Source organism: Lycium ferocissimum, chromosome 7 (genome assembly GCF_029784015.1).
Source record: "Lycium ferocissimum isolate CSIRO_LF1 chromosome 7, AGI_CSIRO_Lferr_CH_V1, whole genome shotgun sequence".
In the NCBI taxonomy this organism is placed as follows: domain Eukaryota; kingdom Viridiplantae; phylum Streptophyta; class Magnoliopsida; order Solanales; family Solanaceae; genus Lycium; species Lycium ferocissimum.
In genome coordinates, this window is record NC_081348.1 from 19,380,400 (window position 1) to 19,394,727 (window position 14,328).

Sequence of the window (14,328 nt, forward strand, 5' to 3'; positions counted from 1 at the left end):
ACATAATTTTTTTCCGAAGCTAATGACCGTACGAGCACTCCCACCCTTTCTGTTTCGTTTTTCAAGTAAAAAAAAAAAAAAAAAAAAAAAAAAAACCTTTCACCATGTTAAATAGTTTTAAAATATTCTTTCCACTAACGATTCCTTCAAAATTAAGGGGGAAAAATGCCAATTTTGCGAACTATTAGAAATGGGACGATTTTGCCTTATGTTTAAGATTTGGGATAAGTGCAGAATCGACCAAAAAATTATATTGGAGATATTATGAGATTGCTATAGCTATTTCAAATGACAAATTTTATAGAGTGCCAATTTTATGTACTATAAAGTTTGATTATCAATATTAATTTTATCAATTAAACGTTTATTTTATAGTTTCCTTTCGAAACTATTATATCCTCGATCGATGCCTAAGATGACCTTATAAAGTTATTATAAGTAATATAACATACTAAGATATACGAACTGAATTTCTTTTATCATATTATTATTAATATAGAAAATAAAATTTTAAAATAGTTTTATAAGAAAAGGTACATGATTTCATGTTCAGAAAGAATAACTCATGCCTAATACTTAAGGAACGAGAAGAAAGAAAGAAAAACTGCATGCTATAGTTTCTTTTTGTGAAAACTTGTAAGTATTTGTACTATTTATTTTCTTATTGTTGTTATTATATTTTCCTCACACATTCGAAGCCCAAAAAATGAAGAGAACAGAGGTAATATTGTCCATTTCGAATAGTTTAATGAAACGGATGGCAAAGTTATCTTAGCTCAAATACTTCAATGATATGGGCTCTTTGGGTTCAAACATAATATGGGTAATCAAACATATATATAGGATCTTGATCCCAAACGAGCCCCCTTTCCGGAATATAAGTTGTATGCTCAAATGGTGTATAAAAGCTTTACATTACCATTGGATCAAATAAATTAAAAGACAATTACAAATAATTCTCTATACAAACACATTAACAAATTAGTTTTTAGAAAAGGGAAGCAATCATCAGTAAAAGATCAAAATACAAAATATTTACTTTACGATTGCATATAAGTTAAAATCCTTGGTACCTCAATTAACTAAATATATCATAGTGCCGAAATTGCCCGCCTACAGCTATGTAGCTCTATAGACTAAGTTTTTCAAAAGCAATTTCTCTAGCAACAAGCTTAATCAGGATCTTCTCTGTTTTACACGGTTTCAGTTGGCGCATGAATTTCAGTCCGACAAAAGTCATGACTATATATGTACATTTTAAGTAGAAAACACATAGTCAAAACTTGGTGTCTAGTTTCAAGAACAATGAATATCATAAACTATGATATCTCTTTAAACCAATGATGCTACTTCTCCTTGCCTTGACACACAAATCAGAAAGGCGCTGTGCCTTTAATATCATCGACTGATCAAGAAAAAAGAAGCATATCCTTTTGTTGTTGAATTAGACACCACGTTTAATTTTGACTATGGTTCTACTAATGTAGTCCCATATATCTCCATCCCTTCAATAAGACTGCTTTACGGAACAAGCCACTGCCTGCGCCCAATGCCTCAACTTTGTCTTAACTTGTTGAGGATCATCACCTGCACATTATTTATAGATATTATTACCAGCAAAACTAATTACACCATAAATTAATTGTAGTAGCACTATTTAAGCTGTGAAAGTTGACCTGATCAGTCTCTACAACTTTTTAATGGATTGTAATAAGCTCAACTTAATAATTTAGATGCACAATCACCAAAGTTTCATGGAATATAAGAAACCAAGTTTGTACATATATGAAAAGCTAACGTCTTATGAAATGCATACTGCACACAAAATGTTTTTGTTGAAGATACAATATAATCAAATAAATAAAGTATTCTTTTTTAGATGAAGTAGTCACACAATTTAACATGTTATTACAAAGAATTTTTGACTTTCATTACGGTACCACTATTACTATATACTAACAACATCGTAAGTTTGATTACCCCCAAACAAAAAAACTCCGTAAGTTTGTTTTTCTTTACTAAATAAAAAATTATTGCATCAATAATCACCTTCTTTTCTTATGTCAAAGTTGTATGATTTACAATCATGCTATCTAGTCTAGACTACATGAGCAGCATAACCAAAGACTATTTCTTTACTTTCTGTGCATGCCCGTATGACAATTTCGCAAAGTATTTTTTTTTCTTAACTAACAAATTATTGCATTAATAATCACATTCTTTTCTTATGTCAAAGTAATATGATTTACAATAATCCTATCTAGCCTACATAATTAAGTAGCATAATCAAGAGTTAGAAGCCTAATTACGTACCTGGGCTACAAATCTTCCATGCATCAACATGATCACTCCTAGGGCTCCCAAATGAAGATGACCTTCCTCCAAGAGAATTCGACGAACCTGGAGATGACAATGAACCTTTATTGCTACCCGGTGAAGACATAGGGCTCGTCAAATATTGGCGATTCACTGCAAAATAAAGATCAAGTGCCGGCAACGTGTTACATAACCTCTGCCCTTCTTCCTCATTGAATCCAAACCCTAATTCTATGCAACCTTTTAGTTCATTCAAATCCTCATCGGTCAAATCTTCAAGGTCTTGATTCCCAATTATATTCTTTTTCCTCTCTTGATGGAGAAATTGACGACGTCGTTTCTCCCATGCAATATCACGTGGAATCTCACACATGGAACGTTGTTTTGATAACCTCTTATTAGGGTTCCTCCAAAAGGGTGGTGCGTCCTCTAAACGTTGTAACTCGTCGCATTGATCTGATAATTCACTCGAAGACGATGATGACAAATGTTTCCTTTGGTCCACACGATCAGTATTAATAAACTCTCCCATGTTGAATATTCAGATCAAGATTCGACTTTATCACTTACAAGAAAATTTTAACAATAACAATAACAACGATAATCCAAATAAAATAGCTATACAATTATTAGGATAATCAGACTTCTGGTGAATTAGGATGATGGATATTAGAATAGGCTGCCATGGCGGTTTAGAAATTGACCGCCTTGGCTAGCCGTTAAAAATGTGTGGGATGAACAAGAAAGAGAAGGGTCGGTGGGCTATATATGGCTTTAATTTGTTTTAAGGAAAATGGAAATTCTGGTTTTATTGTATTGTAAAGGAGGAAAATGGCATGCACTAAGGTTTAGGAAGAGTTTAATGGGGGATTACTAGAGGACATCCATTATTTGCGGCCCTTCCATTCATTTGTAACGGGCAACGGCATTGAAGATAATTAAACTTGTACTTTTTTTGCATGAAAAATGGTTCGTTAGTCGTTACATTGAAGAAAAAAGTATCCTTGCGATGGACGACAAATTTGTTATTTATAGTATAAACTTTTTCTGTTGGCTTGGGGATATGCTTTTGCCGTTGTTTAGAGAATCTTTTTCTATGGTTGTTCTAATTAATTTACATAATTTATTAGTGTTTTGTCTTTTAAGAAATTGTTTATATAAATTAAATTAATATTATTGCTTGTATCCAATAGGACTGCAACATAAATTAAGTATTTAGATCCATTAATTACCTTAGTATACATGATTAAATGGTAGCGATATATAAGCTTGTTTAAATACTCCAATTAGAAACCTTTTGTCTTCCAAACAAAATAAACTCTTGTTGTTTTTAGCATTTCATCAATTTTGCAGCAAGATTTATGAAGGAATCCAAGTGTCATTAATTTCGTGAGTAGGATACTTTACATAACGGAAATCTCTGTTTAATTATCAGATAAGAATCCCTGCAAAAGTGCTCCAAGCTACTCAATCTCAAATGTCGACTGTAAAGCCTACTTCATTGCACAGCCACTCATATATCTAAAACGTGTCCCATGTTTAAAAAATATTTAAAGTTGGCAAACTTCATGTTGTTGCTAGATGTTGCTTCTCTCTTTTTTCTTCTTCTTCAAACCTTTGAGTAAACTTCAAACCGAAAAACCTAAAGTTTAAAATTTTAAACCCTCAATTTCAACTTTAGACCAAATTACTGTCTAAAATTAGTTTCAAAGTGATTAAACTTTAAAAACTTTATAGGAGTAACTTTTAATTACTTAAAATTCTTTAGATAGGAATCCTAAAAATGACTTTTCGATAACAAAGTTTGGGCAAGGAATGGACCTACCATGTTTCTCTTTCCAATATGCTTGGCACAGGTGTGAACCACTCCGCGATGGAAGAAATTGCAAGGTTTGTCCTGCAAATGGGTTGATCTTTAATTTTGGCCTTCAAACGTGGATGATCTTTTTTTCACCCTTCAAAATTGAATTTAGGGGTGCGGGACATAACTTTTAGGATATAATAATGCGAAATATAAACTTATGTCCCGCGAAATAGTTGTTTGGACAAAAGTTAAAGACTAGAACAAAATAGGGACAAAAGTGCAAATGACCCAAGAAATAACCTGTCTCGGTCCCTTTGTTCACTCAATAAAAGGAAGGGGGTGGAGAGGTTGGAAGGAACCTACTAATGATATATGGGTTTTATAAGAAATTATAAATTTATTTCGTACATATGTCATTTCATGTGGTGCAACTCAATATGATCCAATTGGGAAGTTTAAGATGTTTTCAGTTCGAGTCCAGCAAAGAATGCAAATAAAAGCACGGACGTTGAAAATTGTGAAACAACAATGACAAATACTAACTAAAAATTTAAAATCCAAACAAGTAGTACGCGAACATTGAAAATAGCTATTTATGCTCATGGAGCTGTAGGAAATATTTGAATCTCAATATGAATACATGAATTGAGAGTGTTTTGATTTGTGAATTAGATGGCTCAACATTGTACAAAACATGGTTTAATATGTTAACTAATTTAGATGATGTGCGCAAGTCTACATGTGATAGAAGAGTTCAACTCTATAGTTGATATAATTAAGGATAATATAAATCATCAAACTTGGAAAAATACAAAAAATATATAGTAGCTAGGTGAGTACTCTTTAGATTGTGCCTAAGGTGTTGGAAAAAAAAAAAAAGACGATTGTGACGAAGCTACCTTAATATCTTTAATATATAATTGTAACATTCGTTCAATATAATAAATTTGGATATATTTGACATATGCATTTAAAATGAGAGATGTTATTTGATTGAAATATTCTTGATTAGAAAAAAGATATTTCATAGATTTACATAAGTACGATTGTACAAAATACAAACAAATTCACTAGTTATATAACACAAAGTAATATTTTTTCTTCAATCAAGCTTGACAACTTCAATATAAATTATTAGTAGCCATATGTATAATCTTATGGATTGCATCATTAAAGTCATCATAAATTTTCACATGCATCTTGAAACAATAACAGTTGTAAATCAGGTCAGATCGTCATTTTTATAAAGATTATTAAAAACTGTAATTTCTTTTACAATGTACTTCTTAGTCAATAAATTTTATTCTAGATACTTTTATTGGGAAGTGGAAGAGTAAAGGGAACTTTCAGTAATATATTTCATTTATAATTAAAAAAGGAAACTTTTTCTTTTTCAAATTAAAAAAGGAGACTAGTTCTTCCAAGAGTTGACCCCAATATAAAGTTAAGTCGATAAAAAAAAACAGGAAAAAAGGAAAGAGAAGCAACCTTAGCACATGCTTGTTTTCAAATTAAAAAAGGAGACTAGTTCTTCCAAGAGTTGACCCCAATATAAAGTTATAAAAAAAAAACAGGAAAAAAGGAAAGAGAAGCAACCTTAGCACATGCTCGAGAGCTAAAATCATATTCGAGGTCTATAAATTACGACATTTGGAAAGAAATGAGATCCTCACACAAATAGTCATAAAGTGTAAAGTGTCATTCTTAACATGGCGTTGCTGAAGCTTAGTTTCATTCTGACTACTCTTTTCATAGCAGGTGCTAATTAGTATTCATTTCTATTTATCTTTAAATTGAACTGTTACATTATTTTGCTTGTAACTATATGTAGATACATATACAGCCAACTTCATATGCATGGTTTGCTATGCATCACGTTTAATTTAAATGTTGATTTTCGTAGTTCACTAGTCATTTCCTTATTTGATGTGATGAAATATTGCAGTTCATGTGTCGTGGTTCTCAAACACAAAAGTCATGGCTGCACGAGACACTGATTACGATATCTCAGGAATCAAGGGAAGACTACTTCCACAACTTAATACTTGTGGGAGACTTTGCAATTCGAACGTCCATTGCAGCGATTGTTGGGTTTGTTGCACTTGTCGCGTCTCGCCAGTATATAATGATGAATACATATGTTTGTGAAGTTAGTGTGCAGTGAATGAACTCTCTGCTACCAAATCCATATTATGCATTAATGTTTTCATGTGATTTCAGCATTTAATTTCTTCGTGTTTTCCTTTTTCTTTGTTTTTACTACCTTGTACGAATAATGAAAAAGTCTAGTGAATGACTTATTTCTCATGAATAAAAAAATATGGATTCAGCTCCAACAATTGGCAGTATATTATCTTTTTCATGCATGTATGATTCATCATCAATTTATCATATTTATTTATGAGTTCATTGTATATGTATTTTATGTTAGGCTCCTTCCCTTGTTTTTTTTTTTTTTAAAAAAAAAAAAATTATAAGCAGTAGCCTTTAACTTTTTCCAATATAGATATTAAAATTTCCTTTTCAACAATCCATGCAGGAAAGTTTGTTTGTTGGTTATGCTCTCGAAAGATCTCTCTAAAAATTATAAACAACAAAACAGAAAAACATAAACAAAGTTAAATTTAATAGGTTGACTCTTTTCTGTTAATATTTTTAAAACTGCTATTTGATTTATATTCTATTATACTAGAAGATATGAACTATGAAATACAATATCTAAGATTTAATCTAAGCAAACGCCAAGTTCACAAGATGATGTGCTTTTTTCCTATGTATAATTTAACTATTGTATCAAGGTTGCTGGTATTGTACCAAACAAAAACAAAAGCACATAAAGAACACATATTAAGTTTGACTATTATTTACTGCACGTCTAGTTGGTTCATAGAAACTCATATGATATGCGGGTTTAATTTGAAAGGAGTTTCATTTCCTCACCTCCTCATTCATTTCAGTAAATTACACCAATTTTGAAAATAGATGGTCTTCTACTTTTAACCCTCTCTTGTCCCATGAGCAAATCTTCAATGGAAAAAACTAAAACTTATTGACCTTAAAGTTTAATCTATGAGGCAAATGAGGTCAAAAATTCAAGTAGTGCATTTAGTACAACCTAAAGAGAGAAGAACTAAAATCTAGTGAAACAAACAGATATCCTGTTCTTAGGAGACGAGAAGGACAACCACAAGCTGCTACAATTAAGTTACTAATACAATGCAGTGAACTAATATTCTTACATCCATCAGCATTGCATCGACTCAGTCAAGTGAAAACTCAGTGGCTTATTGCTTTTTATCTTATATTAGATCTACACGTCTCCAGATTTATATGCATTGGACATAAAAGAGATCTGATTCTGTAGGGCTTGCTAAGAATATGAATTGGAATCACATTATTCCTTTTCTAGCCTCTTAACAATGGCACGATAGAGTTCAAACCTGTTTCTAGGACTTTTAAGTATCTTAAGCACTCATATGTTGGCCTCAATAAATTGTTGCTAGTACTGATGGTCAGCCCATCACAAGATGTCCATATTTCAAGTCATGATGTTGTTTCACATGTCAGTATGAAGTTTGTCCCTTTCCACGTACTGACATTTGTTTTTGCAACTATACTTTCATCTTTTTCACAATGCAGAATGAAACATTTAACAGTGACACTCTTGTAGAGTACAGAGAAAAAGAGACAAAAATTATCACCCACTTGAACCAAAACACACAGAGAAGGATCAGATGGATAAATAAATGCTAAAATAAGACATCATGTTATAAAGTTCACACCTGAGATATCTGCTCTGCGTGAACTAAAATATTTCTGAATATCCGATGAATATATGTGAAGAAAACTGCAAGATATCGAATTCGGTATCTTAGAGACCAGAAAGCAATACCTTTAGGATAAAATCACAGTAGGGAAAAGATGAGGGTTTCACAGGTTTAAGAATAGAGCAGCTTTTGGTCAGTATGAAAGAATTTGCATTTATTGGCACATAGACCAAGCAGACATTTTTTGTAGTTGAGAAATGGTCACAACACTGTAACAGCATCATATGAACTTTAGCATTTGCAAGACAATTTAATAGTTAGGGAAAAGAGTTGAACCATTATGACATCCTGTTATCTTCTGTGTAAAGTATTAACATAGTAACTGACTTACTCAGGTGCAGTGAACTAAAGAAAACACTTCACAAACAAAAGAACGTTGAAGTGAAGTGTTATTGGTGAACCACAGTGTATTAAAATGCAATGAAATAGGTTCTCTTCAATGATACATTAACCATCTATTGTCTCCAAAGTTGTCAACTGCTGCCAATTAATCCTACGAGATACAATACCAAGTGCAACGTTTCGTACCTGCCAAAATTATTACCAAAAAGAATCAGGATTTTAGAACTGTTATCTTTTTTTCTTTTTCCTTCTTTCTTTTCCTGTGAAGAATTTTCAAACTATACCCCGACTATAATCAGTGCAGACAACATAATAATAACTCCGTCTCTATTGAATCTAATACAAAGTAATAACCATTACTCACCTCATCAAACACAAGATTGATAAATCTCAAGGAGAGCAGGAGAGTAAGGATAACTTCAGCAACAGGGACACCAAGGTTGGCCAAAGGGGATATGAACCACCGTAAGGCAAAAGCTATCTGCTCCGGTGTTGTGGTTGATAGGAATACACTTGCACTTTGGAAGATCTTTTAACAAAGGAGAGCTAACTTAGAATCAGAGTGTTACTTAGAGTTCAATTCAAACAAGTCTGCAATCACTTTAACGTTGATTGCTTCCTCATGAGTTCAGGAGAGAACTGAAATATTGGAGTCCAGAGGAGATAATGTGATATTCAGGAATGAATTTTTTAATTGTCTAATTCCTTGTACAGCTTTCTCAAATCCAGAAAATTCCCTGCTCAAATAGTTTGGTCCATGTGTTTGTATTACCTTAAGATTTCTAATGACTTCACCTAGAAATTCAAAAGATTCAACAAATTCTGAATTTTATACAAGTTGAATTGAACAGAATGGCCAGACTATAATTTTCTTCTTAAAGCTGAATGTATAGAATGTTAGATTAAAGGTGTAAGATCTTCAAGTTTGACCTTAAACACTAACTGTCTGAAACTAGTTCACATTAACTAGATGAGAAAGAAAGCCACTTCTTTAGACGATTAAGAAAGCAACCATTTCTTTTCATTTGAAAAGTGTACCTTGTTTTCATTTGAAAAGTGTACCTTGATGCTGCTAGGAGTACCGAACTAGTTTGCTATGTGGACTCAACAACAAATGGAAAATCACTACTCACAGTGAAGGTTAAACATGCTGATGTAGTAGCGGTTGATAAGCCTTTTCTGGTGAGTTGTAATGGCCCCAGCTTCAAGATTACATATTTATAACCTTCCAAAGATGCAGGAAAAGGTGGTAATCCCATCATTGAAGGTGGGGGAGCTCTTGAAGAGATGAGGGAAGGTGCACTGTCAGTACTTAGGCCCAACATTATAAATAAGATCCCCGACAGCAGTGCGACTCTCCCGAGTTGATCCTGTAACCATATTAGACAATCAACAAGGGAATTCTCCAGCATTGAAAATTTTGTAGAGAAACAAACAAGGCGGAAGCTCCATAAGACATCAGATTCGATGAAAAAAAATTTGAAGCATGAAACGCATTAAGATTCCAAAATTGACCATTGGTAAAGTAAGTAGATATAGAATACACGTAATCCCACAGAAAGATTTCTTTTTATGAATTGTTCAGTTTTAAATAAGTAGTATCTACGCCAAACTTACCTTCCACACTTGTGCAGGCTGGACCAAAATAGATAGTATGGCGAAGTACGCAACCAATGACAAATGCATTATTACATTTGATTTTGCTGGTAAAATAACCAGAGTAAAGAGCCATGCCTGCATAACCAAGAAATGGAGATTCAGAGTAAGATCAGTCTTCGACAATTACAGAACAGATGACATAGTGGATGAAAGGAATAGAATAAAAGAACTTTTCTTTCAAAACTGAAAAAGAACCTCTCTTAGTGAAAAAGAAAGCAATAAATGCCAAATATACTAAACCATTAAGACTTTTGCAATAAATTGTTTGAAGAACTCATGGAAAAACAGATGCCACAAAACTTTAGCAGTCCTGATTATAAATATTCCATTTTGCCATGGGGCAACTCATGCAGCTTTAGAAGGGGTATACTCCATCCACCTCCTGCAGCAAAAGATTACACCCAACATCTCTCAAGCAAATATATTAAACCCTTGACACCAACCTAGCCCCATCTCATTTCCTAAATTAACTTCCTTTGTAGAAGGTAAAGCTCTTCTCGATCACGCACCCTCGAGTCTGGAGCTATGCTAAGCAACTAACAATAAAAAATCTGAAAGTAGTGCAAGTAATTACAGAACCTTTGACTACAACAACTGCGTCTCACTATCAAACAAGTTGGGGTCGGCTAAAAATCTACTCATTACAAAATAAAAACTGTTATTAGGATTCCCATGATCAGGGTTCATCAATTCTACAACTATACCAATAAATAACGGATAATATAAAAATTTCAATAGCTAAAACCTAGATATGCATTTTAAAGACATCAAAGCAGAGCAGCAAAGTTCACAAAATGCACTTCTATGAATCCACTTAGAATAGTGAAAAAACATGTATGACATTATTCACAAACTGCTCTGATGAACCAATCATTAAACATTTTCCTTTATTGGTCTTTAACATAGCTAAACAAGAAACCCCAATTACTGAAGCGTACAATATTATCGAGAAAAAAAAAAAAAAAAAAACCATGAACACAGATAAACAAGAAAACCAATTACTGAACCATAAAATACAATCAGAAACAACCCATGAACACAGCTAAACAAGAAAAATAATTACTGAACCATATTGTACACCTCAGAAACAACCCCAAAAACAGAAAACTCCCAATAACTAAATTTTATCAAGCTCAACACTTTTCACACTGAAAACCTGAATTACCCATCACTGTTAAAAGACTAGTAAATGCAGTTTCCTACATACCCAGCAAAGAGAAGAAATAATGATGCAATTGAAAGTGCCTCTCAATTAAAACAGGTCAATAGGGGGACATCAAATTTAAGAGAAGGTGCAATGATTGGAAAATGGAGGAACTTACAACTGTTTCAGCTGTGGAAACAGCACCAGTCCTAGAAGACAAGCCAGACTTACTAGTATGGGAGCTACAAACAACTAGATCTTTCACTGTTAACTCTTACTACAAGTGTTTGATCTCTTCTATTGCTGAAATAGGAACCTAGCCATGGGGAAAATATGGAGAACCAAAGCACCAGACAGAGGCATTTTGCTGCTTGACCTTGGACCCTGAAGCTGCCCCTTGCCCAGGATAATTTATAGAGAAGAGGGAAGACTACATGTCATTTGTCTGAATAAAGAGATTGTAAATCATCTCTTCGTACACTGTCCCGTAATAGCACATCTATAGCAACTATTCCTGACTATTTTCAATGTTAAGTGGGCAATGCCAAGAACAGCACAAGAATTAATGCAATGCTGGTAATACAAAGTCCTAAACCAAGGGACAAAGAAGATCTGGGACACAAATCCCCGCTCCCTGCATATGCTGGTTTGTGTGGAAAGAAAGGAACCAGAGAGTTTTTGAAAGCAAATCTGCAAGAGATCAAATCCGGTATCTTAGAGAGCAGAAAGCAATAGCTTTAGGATAAAATCACTGTAGGGAAACGATGAGGGTTTCACAAATTTAAGAATGGAACAGCATTTGACCAGTATGAAAGGATTTGCGTTTATTGGCACGTAGACCAAGCAGACATTTTTCGGTAGTTGAGAAATGGTAACAACATTGGAGCAGCATCATATGTACTTTATCATTTGCAAGGCAATTTATGTAGTTAGGGAAAAGAGTTGAACTATTATGAGATCGTGTATCTTCTGTGTATAGTGTTAACATAGTAACTGATTTACTCAGTTGGAGTGAACTGAAGAACACTTTCACAGACAAAAGAACGTTGAAGCGAAGAGTTATCGGTCAGTGTATTAAAATGCAATGAATTAGGTTCTCTTTGATGTTACACTAACCATCTAATGTCTCCAAAGATGTCAACTGCTGCCAATTAATCCTACAAGATACAATACCAAGAGCAACGTTTCGGACCTGCCAGAATTAGTACCAAAAAGAATCAGAATTTTAGAACTGTTTCCTTTTTCCTTCTTTCTTTTTCTCCTGAAGAATTTTCAAACTATTGCCAACTATAATCAGTGCATTCTACATAACAATGACTCCGTCTCTATCGAGTTTAATAAAAAATATTAACCGTCACTCACCTCATCAAACACAAGATTGATAAATCTCAAGGAGAGCAGGAGAGTAAGGATAACTTCAGCAACAGGGACACCAAGGTTGGGCAAAGGGGATATAAACCACCGCAAGGCAAAAGCTATCTGCTCCGGTGTTGTGGTTGATAGGAATACACTTGCACTTTGGAAGATCTTTAATCAAATGAGAGCTAATATAGAACCAGAGTTAAATTCAAACAAGCCTGCAATCACTTAATGTTGATTGTTTCCTTGTGAGTTCAGATGCGAACAGAAATATTGGAGTCCAGAGGAAATAACGCAATATCCAGGAATAAATTTCTTTAATTGTCAATTCCTTGTATAGCTACTCAAATCCAGAAAATTCACTGCTCAAACAGTTCGGTCCATAGTTTTATATTACCTAAAATTTCCAACGACTTCACCAAGAAATCCAAAAGATTCTGAATTTTATACAAGTTGACTTAAACAGAATGGCTAGACTGTAATTTTCTTCTTAAAGCTGCATGTAAAGAATTTTAGACTAAAGGTGGAAGATCTTCAAGTTTGACCTTAAACATTAACTGACTGAAACTAGTTCACATTAACTAGATGAGAAAGCAACCATTTCTTTAGATGATTAAGAAAGTAACCATTTGTTTCCATTTGAAAAGTGTACCTTGATCCCGCTAGTAGGAGTACAGAACTAATTTGCTATGTGGACTCGACAACAAATGGGAAGTCAGTACTCACAGTGAAGGTTAAACATGCTGATGAAGTAGCGGTTGACAAGCCCTTTCTGGTGAGTTGTAATGACCCCAGCTTCAAGATTACATATTTATAACCTTCCAAAGACGCAGGAAGAGGTGGTAATCCCATCATTGAAGGTGGGGGAACTCTTGAAGAGATGAGGGAAGGTGCATTGTCAGTACTTAGGCCCAACATTATAAATAAGATCCCGACAGCAGTGCGACTTTCCCGAGTTGATCCTGTAACCACATTAGACAATCAACAAGGGAATTCTCCAGCATTGAAAATTTTTGTAGAGAAGCAAACAAGGCAGATGCTCCATAAGTCATCAGAATTCGATGGAAAAATAATTTGAAGCATGAAAAGCATTAATATTCCAATAATTGACCATTGGTAATGTAAGTAGATATAGAATACATGGAATCCGACAGAAAGATTTCTTTTTATGAATTGTTCAGTTTTAATATTCAGTTTAAATGAGTCGTATCTACACCAAACTTACCTTCCACACTTGTGCAGGCTGGACCAAAATAGATAGTATAGCTAAGTACGCAACCAATGACAAACGCATGATTACAATCGATTTTGCCGGTAAAATAACCAGAGTAAAGAGCCATGCCTGCATAACCAAGAAACGGAGATCCAGAATAAAATCAGTCTTCGACAACTACAGAGCAGATGACATAGTGGATGAGAGGAAAAGAATAAAAAACCTTTTCTTTCAATACTGTAGAATAACCTCTCTGTGAAGAAGAAAGCAATAAATGCCAAACATACTAAACTATTAAGACTTTTGCAATAAATTGTTTGAAGAACTCGTGGAAAAATAGATGCCACAAAACTATAGCAGTCCTGATTATAAATATCGCATTATGCTATGGGGCAAAACATGCAGCTTTAGAAGGGTTATACTACATCCACTTCCTGCAACAAAAGATTGCCCCATCTCTCAAGCAAATATATTAACCCCTTGACACCAACCTACCCCCATCTCATTTCTTAAATTAACTTCCTTTGTAGAAGGTACAGCCCTTCTCGCACCCAAGGGTGTGGCCTAGTAGTCAATGAAGTGAGTTGAGCACCATGAGGTCTTAGGTATAAATCTCAGCAAAGACAAAACACTAGGTGATTTATTCCCATCTGTCACTCGGCCT

At 33.9% G+C, this 14,328-nt stretch overlaps 2 protein-coding genes across 3 annotated transcripts; both read right to left on the reverse strand.

Annotated features, from left to right (window-relative positions):
- Nucleotides 1–935: 935 nt before the first annotated feature.
- LOC132063648 (uncharacterized) lies at nucleotides 936–3,135 on the reverse strand. The gene is made up of 2 exons (XM_059456301.1): nucleotides 2,314–3,135; nucleotides 936–1,587 (listed from the first exon to the last, which is right to left on the reverse strand). Exons 1-2 carry the CDS (start codon nucleotides 2,846–2,848, stop codon nucleotides 1,508–1,510), a joined length of 615 nt encoding a protein of 204 aa, XP_059312284.1. The 5' UTR covers nucleotides 2,849–3,135; the 3' UTR covers nucleotides 936–1,507.
- Nucleotides 3,136–7,298: 4,163 nt separating this feature from the next.
- LOC132063653 (protein ABCI12, chloroplastic-like) lies at nucleotides 7,299–13,811 on the reverse strand. Of its 2 annotated transcripts, none has more exons than XM_059456306.1 (5): nucleotides 13,677–13,811; nucleotides 9,423–9,659; nucleotides 8,654–8,818; nucleotides 8,400–8,475; nucleotides 7,299–7,967 (listed from the first exon to the last, which is right to left on the reverse strand). In XM_059456306.1, the coding sequence occupies exons 1-5, from the start codon at nucleotides 13,797–13,799 to the stop codon at nucleotides 7,897–7,899; spliced, it is 672 nt and encodes a 223-aa protein (XP_059312289.1). In that variant the 5' UTR covers nucleotides 13,800–13,811; the 3' UTR covers nucleotides 7,299–7,896. The 2 variants fall into 2 exon arrangements, with proteins under 2 accessions (XP_059312289.1, XP_059312288.1); XM_059456305.1 differs by lacking the exon at nucleotides 13,677–13,811 and adding an exon at nucleotides 9,907–10,053.
- Nucleotides 13,812–14,328: the final 517 nt, after the last annotated feature.

Bases quoted from the DNA above. Each gene is read 5' to 3' on its own strand.
- LOC132063648 (XM_059456301.1), bottom strand. From the start codon at position 2,848: ATGGGAGAGTTTATTAATACTGATCGTGTGGACCAAAGGAAACATTTG. The intron at 1,588-2,313 runs GTACGTAATTAG...AATAATGTGCAG, and splicing joins ATGGAAGATTTGTAGCCCAG to GTGATGATCCTCAACAAGTT.
- LOC132063653 (XM_059456306.1), bottom strand. From the start codon at position 13,799: ATGCAGGCATGGCTCTTTACTCTGGTTATTTTACCGGCAAAATCGATT. The intron at 8,476-8,653 runs GTGAGTAATGGT...TAATTTTGGCAG, and splicing joins TCAATCTTGTGTTTGATGAG to GTACGAAACGTTGCACTTGG. The intron at 7,968-8,399 runs GTTAATGTATCA...GATATCTTGCAG, and splicing joins AACTTTGGAGACAATAGATG to TTTTCTTCACATATATTCAT.